The sequence below is a fragment of the Dromiciops gliroides genome, chromosome 2 (genome assembly GCF_019393635.1).
Source record: "Dromiciops gliroides isolate mDroGli1 chromosome 2, mDroGli1.pri, whole genome shotgun sequence".
NCBI classification, from domain to species: domain Eukaryota; kingdom Metazoa; phylum Chordata; class Mammalia; order Microbiotheria; family Microbiotheriidae; genus Dromiciops; species Dromiciops gliroides.
Window position 1 is genome coordinate 375971512 of NC_057862.1, and position 12565 is coordinate 375984076.

General features: G+C 40.4%; 1 protein-coding gene across 2 annotated transcripts in view; it reads right to left on the reverse strand.

Moving 5' to 3' along the window:
• Positions 1–12565, reverse strand: part of TNFSF8 (TNF superfamily member 8) — a 40636-nt gene that overhangs the window by 16823 nt on the left and 11248 nt on the right. For both annotated transcript variants that reach the window (XM_043987160.1, XM_043987161.1), the window contains exon 2: positions 10386–10428. In XM_043987160.1, coding sequence (XP_043843095.1) covers positions 10386–10428 — 43 coding nt within the window. The remainder of the gene's footprint in view (positions 1–10385; positions 10429–12565) is intronic.

Consider the following 12565-nt stretch of genomic DNA (forward strand, 5'->3'; position numbering starts at 1 on the left):
TTCCTTCCTACTTTCCTGAAACTCGGTGAAGTACCTATCCTTTCTGGGCCCTAGTCTCTTCATCTGTAAAATGGTGAAAGAAGAATGAATGAGATGGCCTACATGCTGTCTAACATCATTTCTACCTGCAAACCCTGTGCTCCTTCCTTACTATTAATTTGGCACTTCAGCAAATTGTTGTCATTGTTGTTGACCAGTTGTTTCAGTCGTTTCTGACTCTTTATGGCCCCATTTAGGGTTTTCTTGATAAACATCCTGGAGTGGTTTGGCATTTTCTTTTCTAGCTCATTTGGCAGGTGAGGAAACTGAGGCAAACAGAGTTAAGTGACTTTCCCAGGATCACACAGCTAGTAAGTGTCTGAGGCCTGATTTGAACTCAGGTCTTCCTTACTAGACCTGGCATTCTACCCACTATGCCACCTAGCTATCCCTATTAAATACAAAATATAATTATTTTAAATGATTTCATGAAAAGAATGTGGGAGCTGCAGTCAGGAGGATTGAATTAAAATCTCTGCTCCAGCACTTACTAGCTCTATGACTGTGGACAATTTATTTAATTCATTTGAGTATTAGTTCATCTGTAAAAAAGAAGAAAATGATGCATTCACCACCAAACTTAGAGATTATCTGTTAGGAAAGCATGAAATATGATGCAAATGTGAATCGTTATTGTTGTCACCTTAATTCCCCGTGCAAATAGCTGATATTCTTTGCAAAGCATTTTAACATCCATGATCACATTTGGACCTGTGAGGTAGCTGCCACAGATATTATTATCTCCATTTAAAAGATAAGGAGAGAGAAGTTAAGTGACTTGTCTGTGGTCCCATTGCTATTAAATATCAGAGGCAGGATTAGAAGCCAGTACTTTCTTACTCAAGGTCCAGCACTCTATTCACAGTGACTTTTGTACAGATTGTAAGATCCTGGGGGACAAGAAAAACATCTTCCATTTCTTTTGTAACCTCACTAGTATCTAGGACAGTACTATGAACCTATCATCGTAGAGCTGGAAAAGATTTTGAAGATCACGTTGTCTAGGCCCCTAATTTTATATGAGAAAGCAAAGGCACAGATAAAGGGAGTGACCTGCATATAGTCACATATCTGATAGTTGGTGCCCAATAAATACTTCTTGATTGAATGGTTGGGTTGATTGAATAAACCTACTCCAAGATCCCCCCCCCACCGAGTTCCAACTTGCTGTGATTCTATGAGTTGGTCATTCTCTTAGGATCTAGAAGGGATCTTAGAACATAGAGCTAGAAGGGATCTTAGAAACCAGAGACCAACCCTCATACCATCATTCCCAGGCACACCCTGAAGATTGAGTTAGATGGGAAGATAAGATATGTGATTCTGGCCTAAAAGAGCATATCACACCCAGACTCAGCAACTCCCTCATCTGATGAAAGCATTCTCATCCCACTTAGGCTGAGGTGGTACCAGTTATAGCAGGTGAGAGTTTATGGATATATATCAGAAGTTTGGAATGTTTGGACTTGTCTTTCTTAAATATTAACTCCTGCTTTCCTTCCTTCCTTCCTTCCTTCCTTCCTTCCTTCCTTCCTTCCTTCCTTCCTTCCTTCCTTCCTTCCTTCCTCCTCCCTCCCTCCCTCCCTCCCTCCCTCCCTCCCTCCCTCCCTTCCCTTCCCTTCCCTTCCCTTCCCTTCCCTTCCCTTCCCTTCCCTTCCCTTCCCTTCCCTTCCCTTCCCTTCCCTTCCCTTCCCTTCCCTTCCCTTCCCTTCCCTTCCCTTCCCTTCCCTTCCCTTCCCTTCCCTTCCCTTCCCTTCCCTTCCCTTCCCTTCCCTTCCCTTCCCTTCCCTTCCCTTCCCTTCCCTTCCCTTCCCTTTCCTTTTCTTTTCTTTCCTCTCTCTCTCATTTCTTTCTTTCTTTCTTTCTTTCTTTCTTTCTTTCTTTCTTTCTTTCTTTCTTTCTTTCTTTCTTTCTTTCTTTCTTTCTTTCTTTCTTTCTTTCTTTCTTTCTTTCTTTCCTTCCTTCTTTCTTTCTTTCTTCTTTCTTTCTTTCTCTCTTTCTTTCTCTCTTTCTTTCTCTCTTTCTTTCTCTCTTTCTTTCTCTCTTTCTCTCTCTCTCCCCCCACCTCTCTCTCTCCCTCTCCCTTTCCTTCTCCCTCTCCTTCTCCCTCCCTCATTTCTTTCTTTAAAAATACGATTTGGTGAAATCAGTTATGTTTCTGAGAAAGCCAAAGTTGGGGAGAAGAGAATCTTTAAAGATTCATACTTCCTGAAAAATGGCAGCATCTATTTTTTTCTTTTTCTTTTTTTCTCTCTTTTCTTTTCTTTTTTGTAGGGCAATTGGGCAAAGTGACTTGCCCAGGGACACACATCTAGTAAGTGTCAAGTGTCTGAGGCCGGATTTGAACTCAGGTCCTCCTGACTCCAGGGCCAGTGCTCTATCCACTGTGCCACCTAGCTGCCCTAGCAGCATCTATTTTTAATCTCTTTTAAAGTATTTCTGTTCTGATAGTTTTTTCCATTAGTTTAAGGTGTAAAAATACAAACTCCCTGACCACCCTTGTTTTAAGCTTCTTCTTTGGAGGAGATACTTGCCAATGTAATGTTAAAGATAAACTTGGTTGTCTGGAACTCATGGGCTCCCTGTAAATGAGGATGCACAAAAACCGACAGCCATAGAGTAGAGCATAGAGAGGAAGCCAAAACTGTAGACTTGACCATGAAGAGGTCATGCACATCCCTGTTAAGTCCCAGATCCAGGCCTGTTGTATATTGACAGCCCAGGCTGACTAATTCTGGGGTTATTGGGTTTTGTGCCCAAGCTGGTATATGTCCAAGCAGCCAAATACAATTTCATTCCTTCTGCCTCATAGCTCAGGCTGAGTATTGGGTCTATTAGATGAATATGATAAATATCCCTGAGTAACTTTGTTGTTACTGAAGGATATAGACATCCACAGGGGTCTTAGCCAGATGGTTGGGAAATGAGACTTATTTGATTGGCTCTGGTGCCACTTACTCTGTTGGATGAAACACCTGCTTCCAAGAGACTATAACCCTATAAGGAAAACTCTGGCAAGACAGCATTTCCACTTAGATGTTGACAAAGGAGGTCAGTCAACAGATCCTTTTTGAGCACTTAATGTGCTCTCTCCTAGGAGCTATGTGATTATAGGGATGGATATGCAAGGAGGAAATAAGGCTTCTGACCTTTTGGGAATATGTGTATACAGAGAGAGAGAGAGAGAGAGAGAGAGAGAGAGAGAGAGAGAGAGAGAGAGAGAAATTAGAATTAGAGAAAATGAGGGCTGGAAAGGACCTTAGGGATCATATCCTCCAGTGCTCTCATTTCATAGACCATAGAAGGGAGGAAAGAAGGTCAACTTTTTTCGAATATCTCGTGGTCTTAGGAGCAGCGAATGAAAAATTATAGGGAGACAAACTTTCACTCAAAGATTTCCTAATAATTAGATATGTCTAGATATGGACCAGTCTACCTCAAGAAGCAATTAACTTCCTGTTGCAAAATGTGTTCAGAAAGGAGCCCTCCCCTATTCTTCCCCACCTCTCACTCCTATCATTTGATTTTTTTTTTGTTGTTGTTTTTAGTGAGGCAATTGGGGTAAAGTGACTTGCCCAGGGTCACACAGCTAGTAAGTATTAAGTGTCTGAGGCCGGATTTGAACTCAGGTACTCCTGACTCCAGGGCCGGCGCTCTATCCACTGCGCCACCTAGCTGCCCCTCACTCCTATAATTTGAGATGTATTAGAGAGATGGGAGATGGGGCTATTATTCTTTTTGACAAAGTTTTAGTCCAACTCTGAGAATCCATAATTACAAAGCAATACAATGGATGAATTATATGGTTTAGACTTTGAATGCTAGAGAAATTTAAAGAAGATAGGGATCAGGGGCAGCTAGGTGGTGCAGTGGATAAAGCACCAGCCTTGGATTCAGGAGGACCTGAGTTCAAATCTGTCCTCAGTCACTTGACACTTATGAGCTGTGTGACCCTGGGCAAGTCACTTAACCCTCATTGCCCTGTCCCCCCCCCCCCCTGCAAAAGAAGGTAGGGATAGATGGACTGTGATGGTTCAGGAAGGCTTAATCAAAGAGGTACATCTTGAATTGAGACTTGAAATAGAGGTGAAGAGGAGTGAGAGCATTTCATGTCAGGGTGGAAAGCATGAGCAAATATAATAGGGGAGAAATGACCTATTCATTTGGCATATATAGGGCATCCTAAAATCTCAGTACAGCTTCACTGCACTGAGATTTTTGGGACACCTCATATTCTGTACTTGGTCATTTTCAAAATACTCTTATGTAGACATGCTGTTCCTTCCTTTCCCTCTCTCCAAGAATAATGGGCAGAGACTGTGTCATTTATGTCTTTATAATCCCACATTCTAGTGTAGCATTTGTTACACAGTGGACATGGACTGAACCTATGATCTCATTGGCATAGGGAGCTGTTGGGTGAGGGAACTTCCTGTATCAATGCAGAGGAGCAGCTTCTTTGTAACATACAATCTTAGGGAATTGCTTAGAACCCTGAGAGATTAAATGATTTTTCTATGGTCACAGAACTAATATGTATTTCAGGTGGGCCTTGGACCCAGGTTTTCTTGGCTTTGAGACAGCTCTCAATCCACTGTGCCACACAAGGACCACGTAATAGGCACTTACTTAATATTCACTAATTGAGGTGGAGCCTGGCATATTGGAGCAGAAGGTACCCGCTGGGGAGGAGGGGAAACTTGAATTGTTTAGAATATGCTTTACAGTAAATAACCAAGGTACAGAATCACTTCCATCGTCAGCCTCTCTTTTCATAGGCAATGCAATGAGTGAAGTGAACAACGATCAGGACCAGAGCAGCTCAAACCAGCTTTGTAAGACCCTATGGTAAAATTTTCAGTGTGAGTGTTTCCACCTTGCAATTCAGAAAATACTGCAAATCAGGGCTTGGTATATTATTCTGTTGATTGTCTAGACTTGGGAAAATTATAGAGATGATGTTAGTAATTTAAACATTAAAGTAGGTCATATATATATGTGTGTGTATATGTATATACATGGACATATATCCATATCCATATATATATATACACACATATACATATATATTTTCCCCTGGGAGGGCCAGTTATTAAACATTTGCTGCATACTACTAAGAAGGATCATTTTTTGCTATTCACATTTCTGTAGAGCTCAGAGAGTCCTTGGAACTTGACCTTCTCAGAGCAAAAACTGGGAACATTTTAGCCACCTAGAGTCTTTTAATGGAAAATCTCATATTCTAGATCCTGAGATTCAAGCAAATCTATTAGAAGAAGCCTTCCTATTAGAAAAATATTTGATGAAGGAAATAGTGTTCTCTTGTCCCTCATTGTGACTATGCTGTTAGACTGAATACTGAACAGAAAGTTAAAGCAGTCTGGGAAATAAGCCCTTAATTAACCTTCAAAAGCTCATTCTTTCTAGACTGCCAACATGATTTCAGGCCCATCCACCACATATCCTGCCAAGGCACAAGTTCAGAATAATTGGCTTCTATAATGATATATCAGCACTAGATCTGGCAGACAGTTAATATGCTCTCCAGGTGTCAGGGCCTAGTAGGCTCTAAGGTGCTGCTTTAAAGTAATCTCATGTTTTCCCTAGGCAGGGCAGGTGCTGTTAGACTTGTACTGAGAATGGTGGGAAAGGACACTTTCTGGTCCCTATTAAGATGGAAGGTAATGACTAGAGAGATGGATCTGTTTTCCATGAACAGATTCTTTATCCCTGTGCTATTTAAAGATTCCCCATTGCCTTGGGCACCACCAGGTAATGTTTTTAATTCACTTAGAGAATGAACTTAAAGGGCATAGCACTGTGGTTTCAGAGGTGTTAGAATAACCCATCTTTCCTTGGAAAGCTTGAGGGGTCTTCAAGAGGAAGGTAAAATAAGGGATCCAAACATCTTTCCTATAAATATTGTGTGGCCTTGGACTATATACTGTATTAGGGCTTGACTCTGTGATTTAGGACTCACTTAGAGAAGGAAGTGTTCTGTGGTAGAAAGAGTGCTAATTTAAGAGTCAGAGAAATCTGCATTCTCCTTGCTACTTGTGTGCCCTTGGACTGGTTGATTAACCTATCTGGGCTTTATTCTCCTCATCTGTAAAATGAGGAGATGTTCTGGATCAGAGATTCTTAATCTTTCTTTCTGTGTCATGTACTCCTTTTTGCAATCTGATGAAGCTTATGGACATTTCTCATATTAATGTTTTTAAATGAATAAAATAAAATACATAGGATTACAAGGGAAATTGATTCTGTTGGAATAGTTATCAAAATGGTTTTTTTAATCTTAGACTTCAATTCAAGTTAATACAATAGTCAATAAGAAACCCTAGGCTGCCTCTGGGGCAGCTAGGTGGCACAGTGGGTAGAGCACTGGACTTGGAATCAGGAAGACTCATTTATCTTGAGTTCAAATCTGGCCTCAGACACTTACTAGCTGTGTGACCCTGGGCAAGTCACTTAATCCTGTTTACCTGTTTCCTTCATCTGTAAAATGAACTGGAGAAGGAAATGGAAAATCATTCCAGTATCTACCAAGAATATGTCAAATGGGGTCATGAAGAGTCAGATACAAGTGAAACGACTCAACAACAACAATAACAAAGGCCCCTGTGGCCTAGATCTCTCACATTCCTTCCAACTCTAAACTCTGTGCTATGTAAAGGTTACTACCCCATAATTTCCATTCCTTTTTTTAAAAAAAGTAATTGACTATTTCTTAAGCTTACTTCCCATGTCTGGCAACAATGGAAAGAGCATTGAATCTGGGGTCAGAGGGACTCAGAATCCTGACTCTGACCATGAGATCTTGGCCAAGTCACTGGGTATGAGTCCCTCCTTTGGAAAATAAGCCAGTTGGCTGAGCTGGAATCTGAAGTCCCTTACAGTTTTAGATCAGTGATCCCCCTCTGTAAGGCAAAGGGGTTGGACTAGATGGTTTCTAAGGATCCCTTCTAGTCCTAACATTTTATGTTTTTAGTCCCTTTTAGGAATTTTTTTAAGCTCTCATAAGCATACTTCCAGGTCAACATTCAGTGTTCTAAGGTTTCTTCTAGCTTTGACTTTTATATGTTCCTTTGGGCTACAGCAACAATAATAATTATCGACCTTTATATATTGGCAAAGTACTTTATGTAAATGATCTCCTTTGTTCCTCATAATAATTCCATTAAGCAGATGCTGTAGTAATTATTGTCCTTGTGTTCAGAGGAGGAAGTTGAGGCTCACATGGGGTAAGGGTCACGTAGTTAGCAACAAATATCCCTCATTACTTTAAATACCCTCCTCCCCCCTCACTACAGATGCTTTAAGATTCCTTCCAGCTCTGACATTCTGTGTTCTGAGACATTTTCTGGATGCTCTAAGAGGCAGCATGACGTGGGTGGAGTCCTAGAGATTTGGTTTCAAACCCTTCCTCAGACACTTATTAGCTGTGTTATGCTAGGCAAGGCACTTGACTTTTTTTTTTTTTTTTTGCGGGGCAATGGGGGTTAAGTGACTTGCCCAGGGTCACACAGCTAGTAAGTGTCAAGTGTCTGAGGCCAGATTTGAACTCAGGTACTCCTGAATCCAGGGCCGGTGTTTTATCTACTTCGCCACCTAGCCGCCCCAGCACTTGACTTTTATGGTCTTCACTCTACACATCTGTCCAATTAGAGGGTTGGATTCAATAACCTCTAAGGTCCCTTCCAGTTCTAGATTTATGATCCTATGATGCCTTTGGGCTCTAATATTATATACTTTAAGACCCTTTCCATAGCTTTCTATAATCTGTGTTCTAACATTTATATTCCTTTTTTTTTTTTTGGGCAATGAGGGTTAAGTGACTTGCCCAAGGTCACACAGCTAATAAGTGTCAAGTGTCTGAGGCTGGATTTGAACTTAGGTACTCCTGAATCCAGGGCCAGTGCTCTATCCACTGTGCTACCTAGCTGCCTCTAACATTTATATTTTAAGGTCCTTTCCAGATCTTAGATATGATGTTCTGGGATTACTTTGGGCTCTAATAGTCTGATACCTATCAACTCTCATGGTCTATTGTCTAATGTTCTGTGCTTTAGGACATTGGTGTGAAACATGAGGCTGCCCACAATACTTCCAAGGGTATTCCAAGCCAGATTAAAATGTAATTATTTTAATTATGTTAATTACATATTTACTTTATCTTAATTAAATTAATTACAACACAAAATTAATTTTATTTTAATTAGTTTAATTACAAAATAAACAAAACATCGAATAGAACATAGATAATGTTAATATGTGGTTTTCCAAGTTAGTATGCCACCTTCAGGGATCCTTATGTATAGTTTAGTGGATCTATTTCTTTTTTGAGTTTAACACCAAGATTTAAGGTTTCATTGACCTCTAGTATTCTTTGCTTCTACCAGCCCAGTATTCCTTAGCCTTGGTGCAGGGAAAGTAGAGGATTCTGCTGGGACACAGAAATCCTTTCACTGCATATTTGGCTTCTGCTTTTTGTGGTTTTCCTGTAATGATGGTTCATCACATTTCATCATCTTTTTTTTCTTTCTTTCTTTTTTTTTTTTTTTTGGTTTTGTATGAAAAAAACCCTCCTATCTCAGTGGAGGTATTCAATATTTGCTATTTCTGAGGATTGTGTGGGCAGAAAATTTACATCAATATGAAGGTTGAGGGTTCCCTAGAGGGTTTTAGGTCTGTTCCCTGGCATTCCTAATAATGCTTTTCTGCTTTGAAAAGAGGCCTGGTAAGATTCAATAATGAGCTCATCATAGTGGGTTCCGTTGAGTGGTAAAGCCCCTCTTCTGAGGCTTTGCAAATAGGAAAGTTCATTGCATATGCTTTTCTTGGATAAAACTATAGTACATGAAGGATGTGCTTTTGCTTTGCCCTGGATTGTTCTGTGGTTTTTTTCCTCCCTTAGTACACAGAGAAAGCTTCCTTAGGGATTAATGTTTAAATGGGATACCTGCTTGTATATGTATCGGTGGGGTTTCTTGGGCCACAAACTGATTGTAACTGCATCAAAAACACAGAAAGCCATGGGGGCAAAAAAAAGGAATTTAAATTACCTGGCAGAAACACAGAGTTGGCAGAATGAGATGAGGACTGGTCCAGGAATAAGGAGAACTAGGTGTGAATCTCCAGCACTATTGTGAATGTATTTGATTAAGTCATCTAACCTTTGTTAGTCTTGGTTTTCCAAGGTGTAAAATGGGGTTAACAGTACTTCACTACCTATCTCAAAGGGCTGTCATGAGCAAAAACTGAAGTGATAGATATACTAAATTAATGTAACTGTTACTATTTTTCTCTTTCTTTTACAGAGGAAAGACAGGTTTGCTCTTGTGTTGTTGAATTTGCATTCTGGAAGAATTGCTGTATTAGACATGATAAATTTACATTGACTATTCCAAGGAGCTTCTGGACATTGGTAGAGAAATAGCTTCCTTAATCTGAAAGAGTGTCTGGACTAAGGGCAGCATTATTCAAGTCACCCTCTGGCTAGTGGGCCCTATAGTAGTAATGCCTTTGGCAGAACAGTGAAGCTAGCGAGATTTAATGTTGGCCCTTTCCTATACCTCCCACCCCTGGTTCTTGACCCCCCTATTCAGGGTGCCCCCTCCCACAATACTGCACCAAGACCTGATCTCCTGATCCTCATATTCTCCCATCCCACTCCCCAAATTTTAGTTGGTGTCTGTCTCCATCTTGCATAATTGTAGTTATTTATGTATTGTCTAATCCTTTAGAATTCAAGTTTCTTGCAGGAAGGAACCATGTTCTTGCACTTTCTTATATCCTTAGCACTTGGCACATAGAGCTTAATAAATAAGAGCTTTAGTAACTAACTGTCACTTCCTTAGGACCTTGGTCTTGCTTTGAAAAGCTAACAACTTGCTGTTGGATAAATATCCATTCTAAGGAGCTAGCAACAAGTAGTATTTGTGTTTTAACAGTTGCTAGATGGAGACAGTATCATAAGACAGAATATCAGAGGTGGAAGGGATGATCTACTTTCTCGTTTTATAGCAGAGGAAACTGAAGCCCAGAGAGATTAAGTGACTTGCATAAGGCTACGTAGTTAGTAAGTGGCAAAATCAGGACTCAAACCTCTATTTTCTGATCCTACATCCAGTCTTCAGTAGAAATGGCTGTCCAATAGTGTGAGCCATGACTACTCTTTTGTCCCTCATGTCCCACCCCAAACATAGAAATCCAGTCCTCTGACCAACCCATATCAGGAGCTGGGTTTATTGAAACTTTCACTTTTTCTCTTCTGACAGTCAAGTAGCAAAGTTTTATAACAAGTCAAGCAACTGAAGCATTTATTATGAATTTCAAAGTCTTACCTCCTACAAGGGGGGACTTGTCAGGTGACTGAGGAACGGGTTCCTGAAAGAAGAAAAGAAGCCGGCAATGAAGGATGCCATTCAAACTTAATATTACATGTTTCTTTTAAAGTACTGTATCTTGCTATGAATGTGTTTTCTCCTCTTGATATGCATCCTTTAATAGGAATATACTCATGCTTTTGGACAACCAGGAGATTTCAGACTGATCCAGTCCTTTTCTGTCAGGCTGTCCCACTTAGCCTCCACTAATGTCCTTCACTGCTGCCTTGTTGTGCTTCAGGGGTGATGGTGAGGTCAAAGGTTTTAAGTTAATGGGACACAAGCCCTTATATGTTGGCAAGTATCTGAATGTAGGCAGAGTTGTAATGAGCAATTTTGGTACCTAGGCTAAGTAGTGCAAAATACACCACCCTCCACCCCCGGGCCTGCAATGCCCTCAAAACTAGTTGTAATTTGTAATGTAAAGACATTACAAGAAATAGTTAAGACAAATTCTGTTGAACAAGAAGGGTGACCACCCTCCAACACTGGTCCTATAAAAGACACCCTATGATACCAAGCCATAGAGAGGAAATTTAGTTCTTCATAATGGGAGATGACCTCCAGCATTGATCCTTTGTGGCAGTCCTGGGGACATTAAACCTTCCACCTCTGGGGAAGATAAGGCCGAGTTTGATAGAGACAGAGCTCACCTGTGATGTGTCTACTGAGAGGGTATATGTGTGTAGAGGGTAAGTGAACTATCTGGTAGCTTCCAATTTTACATGCTTAGTTTAGTTAACTAGATAATAAACTCAGATTATTTTTTCTATGTAGTTGAATTAGTATAAGTGCAATCAAAATGAAAACATAAAACATTTAAAACTGGTACAATGTTTTAAAATCATTATTTTAAATTTTGTACTCTCTAATAAAATTTTGGTGAAAGCAAGCCCCAGTCACCAGAGTGTATAGGGCCAGGGATAGGCTGTGCATCTTTTCTGAGGATCAGCACAGCTAGGCTCAAGGGAGTCTTGTCTCACTAGATAGGGAGCCATTTAGCTTATGGATTTTTTTAACCTTGTAAACTCTTAAGAAATTCACAGAAGCACAAAAACCTCAGAGTTGGAAGGAATCTCAGAGGCTAGATAGTTTAACCACCATCTGAATGGGAATCCCTTCTTTAAAATCCCCAAGGGGGCATCTAGTCTTTGTAAGAAGACCTCTGATTTGGAGGAACTCACTACAGTTCATTCCACTTTTGGATAGCAAGCACCCAGATTCTCACTTTGGTACCTTGAAAGATGCAATTTTTTTTTTGTTGTTTTTTTTTTTTTGGTGAGGCAATTGGGGTTAAGTGACTTGCCCAGGGTCACACAGCTAGTAAGTGATAAGTGTCAGAGGCCAGATTTGAACTCAGGTCCTCCTGAATCCAGGGCCGGTGCTCTATCCACTGTGCCACCTAGCTGCCCCCTAAAGATGCAGTTTTGATGAATGTGGGGACTCCAACTAACAATGAAGACTGTGCCTTAGTGAGAACATTGACAAACTGGAGAATGACTAGAGGAGATTCCCCCCGCCCCCCCACTTACTTCAAGACTAAACCAGCCTCTGTACCTATTAAATCATTAAGTCCTGGTTCAGTATTTAGTTCTGCCATCTGGAATCAGGCAGAATTAGTTGAATCTCTCTTCATCTTGATAGCTCTTCAAATATTGAAAGACAAGTACCACATACTGGTCCTCTACCTAGCCTTACCATTCTTTTCATTTCTTCTGATACCTACTACCTCTATATTTGTATATTTGGGCAAATCATTTTGCCTCCCTCAGTCTCAGTTTCCTCATGCAAAATAAAGAGGTTGTACTGACGGTCTCTGAGGTTCTTTCCAGCCCTAGATTTATGACCCTATTGACACAAAACATCCCCACCAGTCCCCACGTAGCATGACCTTCAGTTATATAGGATCATAGATGTAGAGCTAGAAAGGATTGTAGTGGGTTTCCTCATCATCCTAGTCACTTTCCTCTGGTCATGCTTCAATTTGTTACTATCTTTACTATGTCATAGTCCTCATTGATGAAGGATATGGGGCGAAACCTGAATCTTGCAACATATTAAACTGACAATCCTATCAGGTGCTTCCTGTATGAGATTCATTAATTAGAGATATAAAAACCAATTTTGTGTTTGAATTA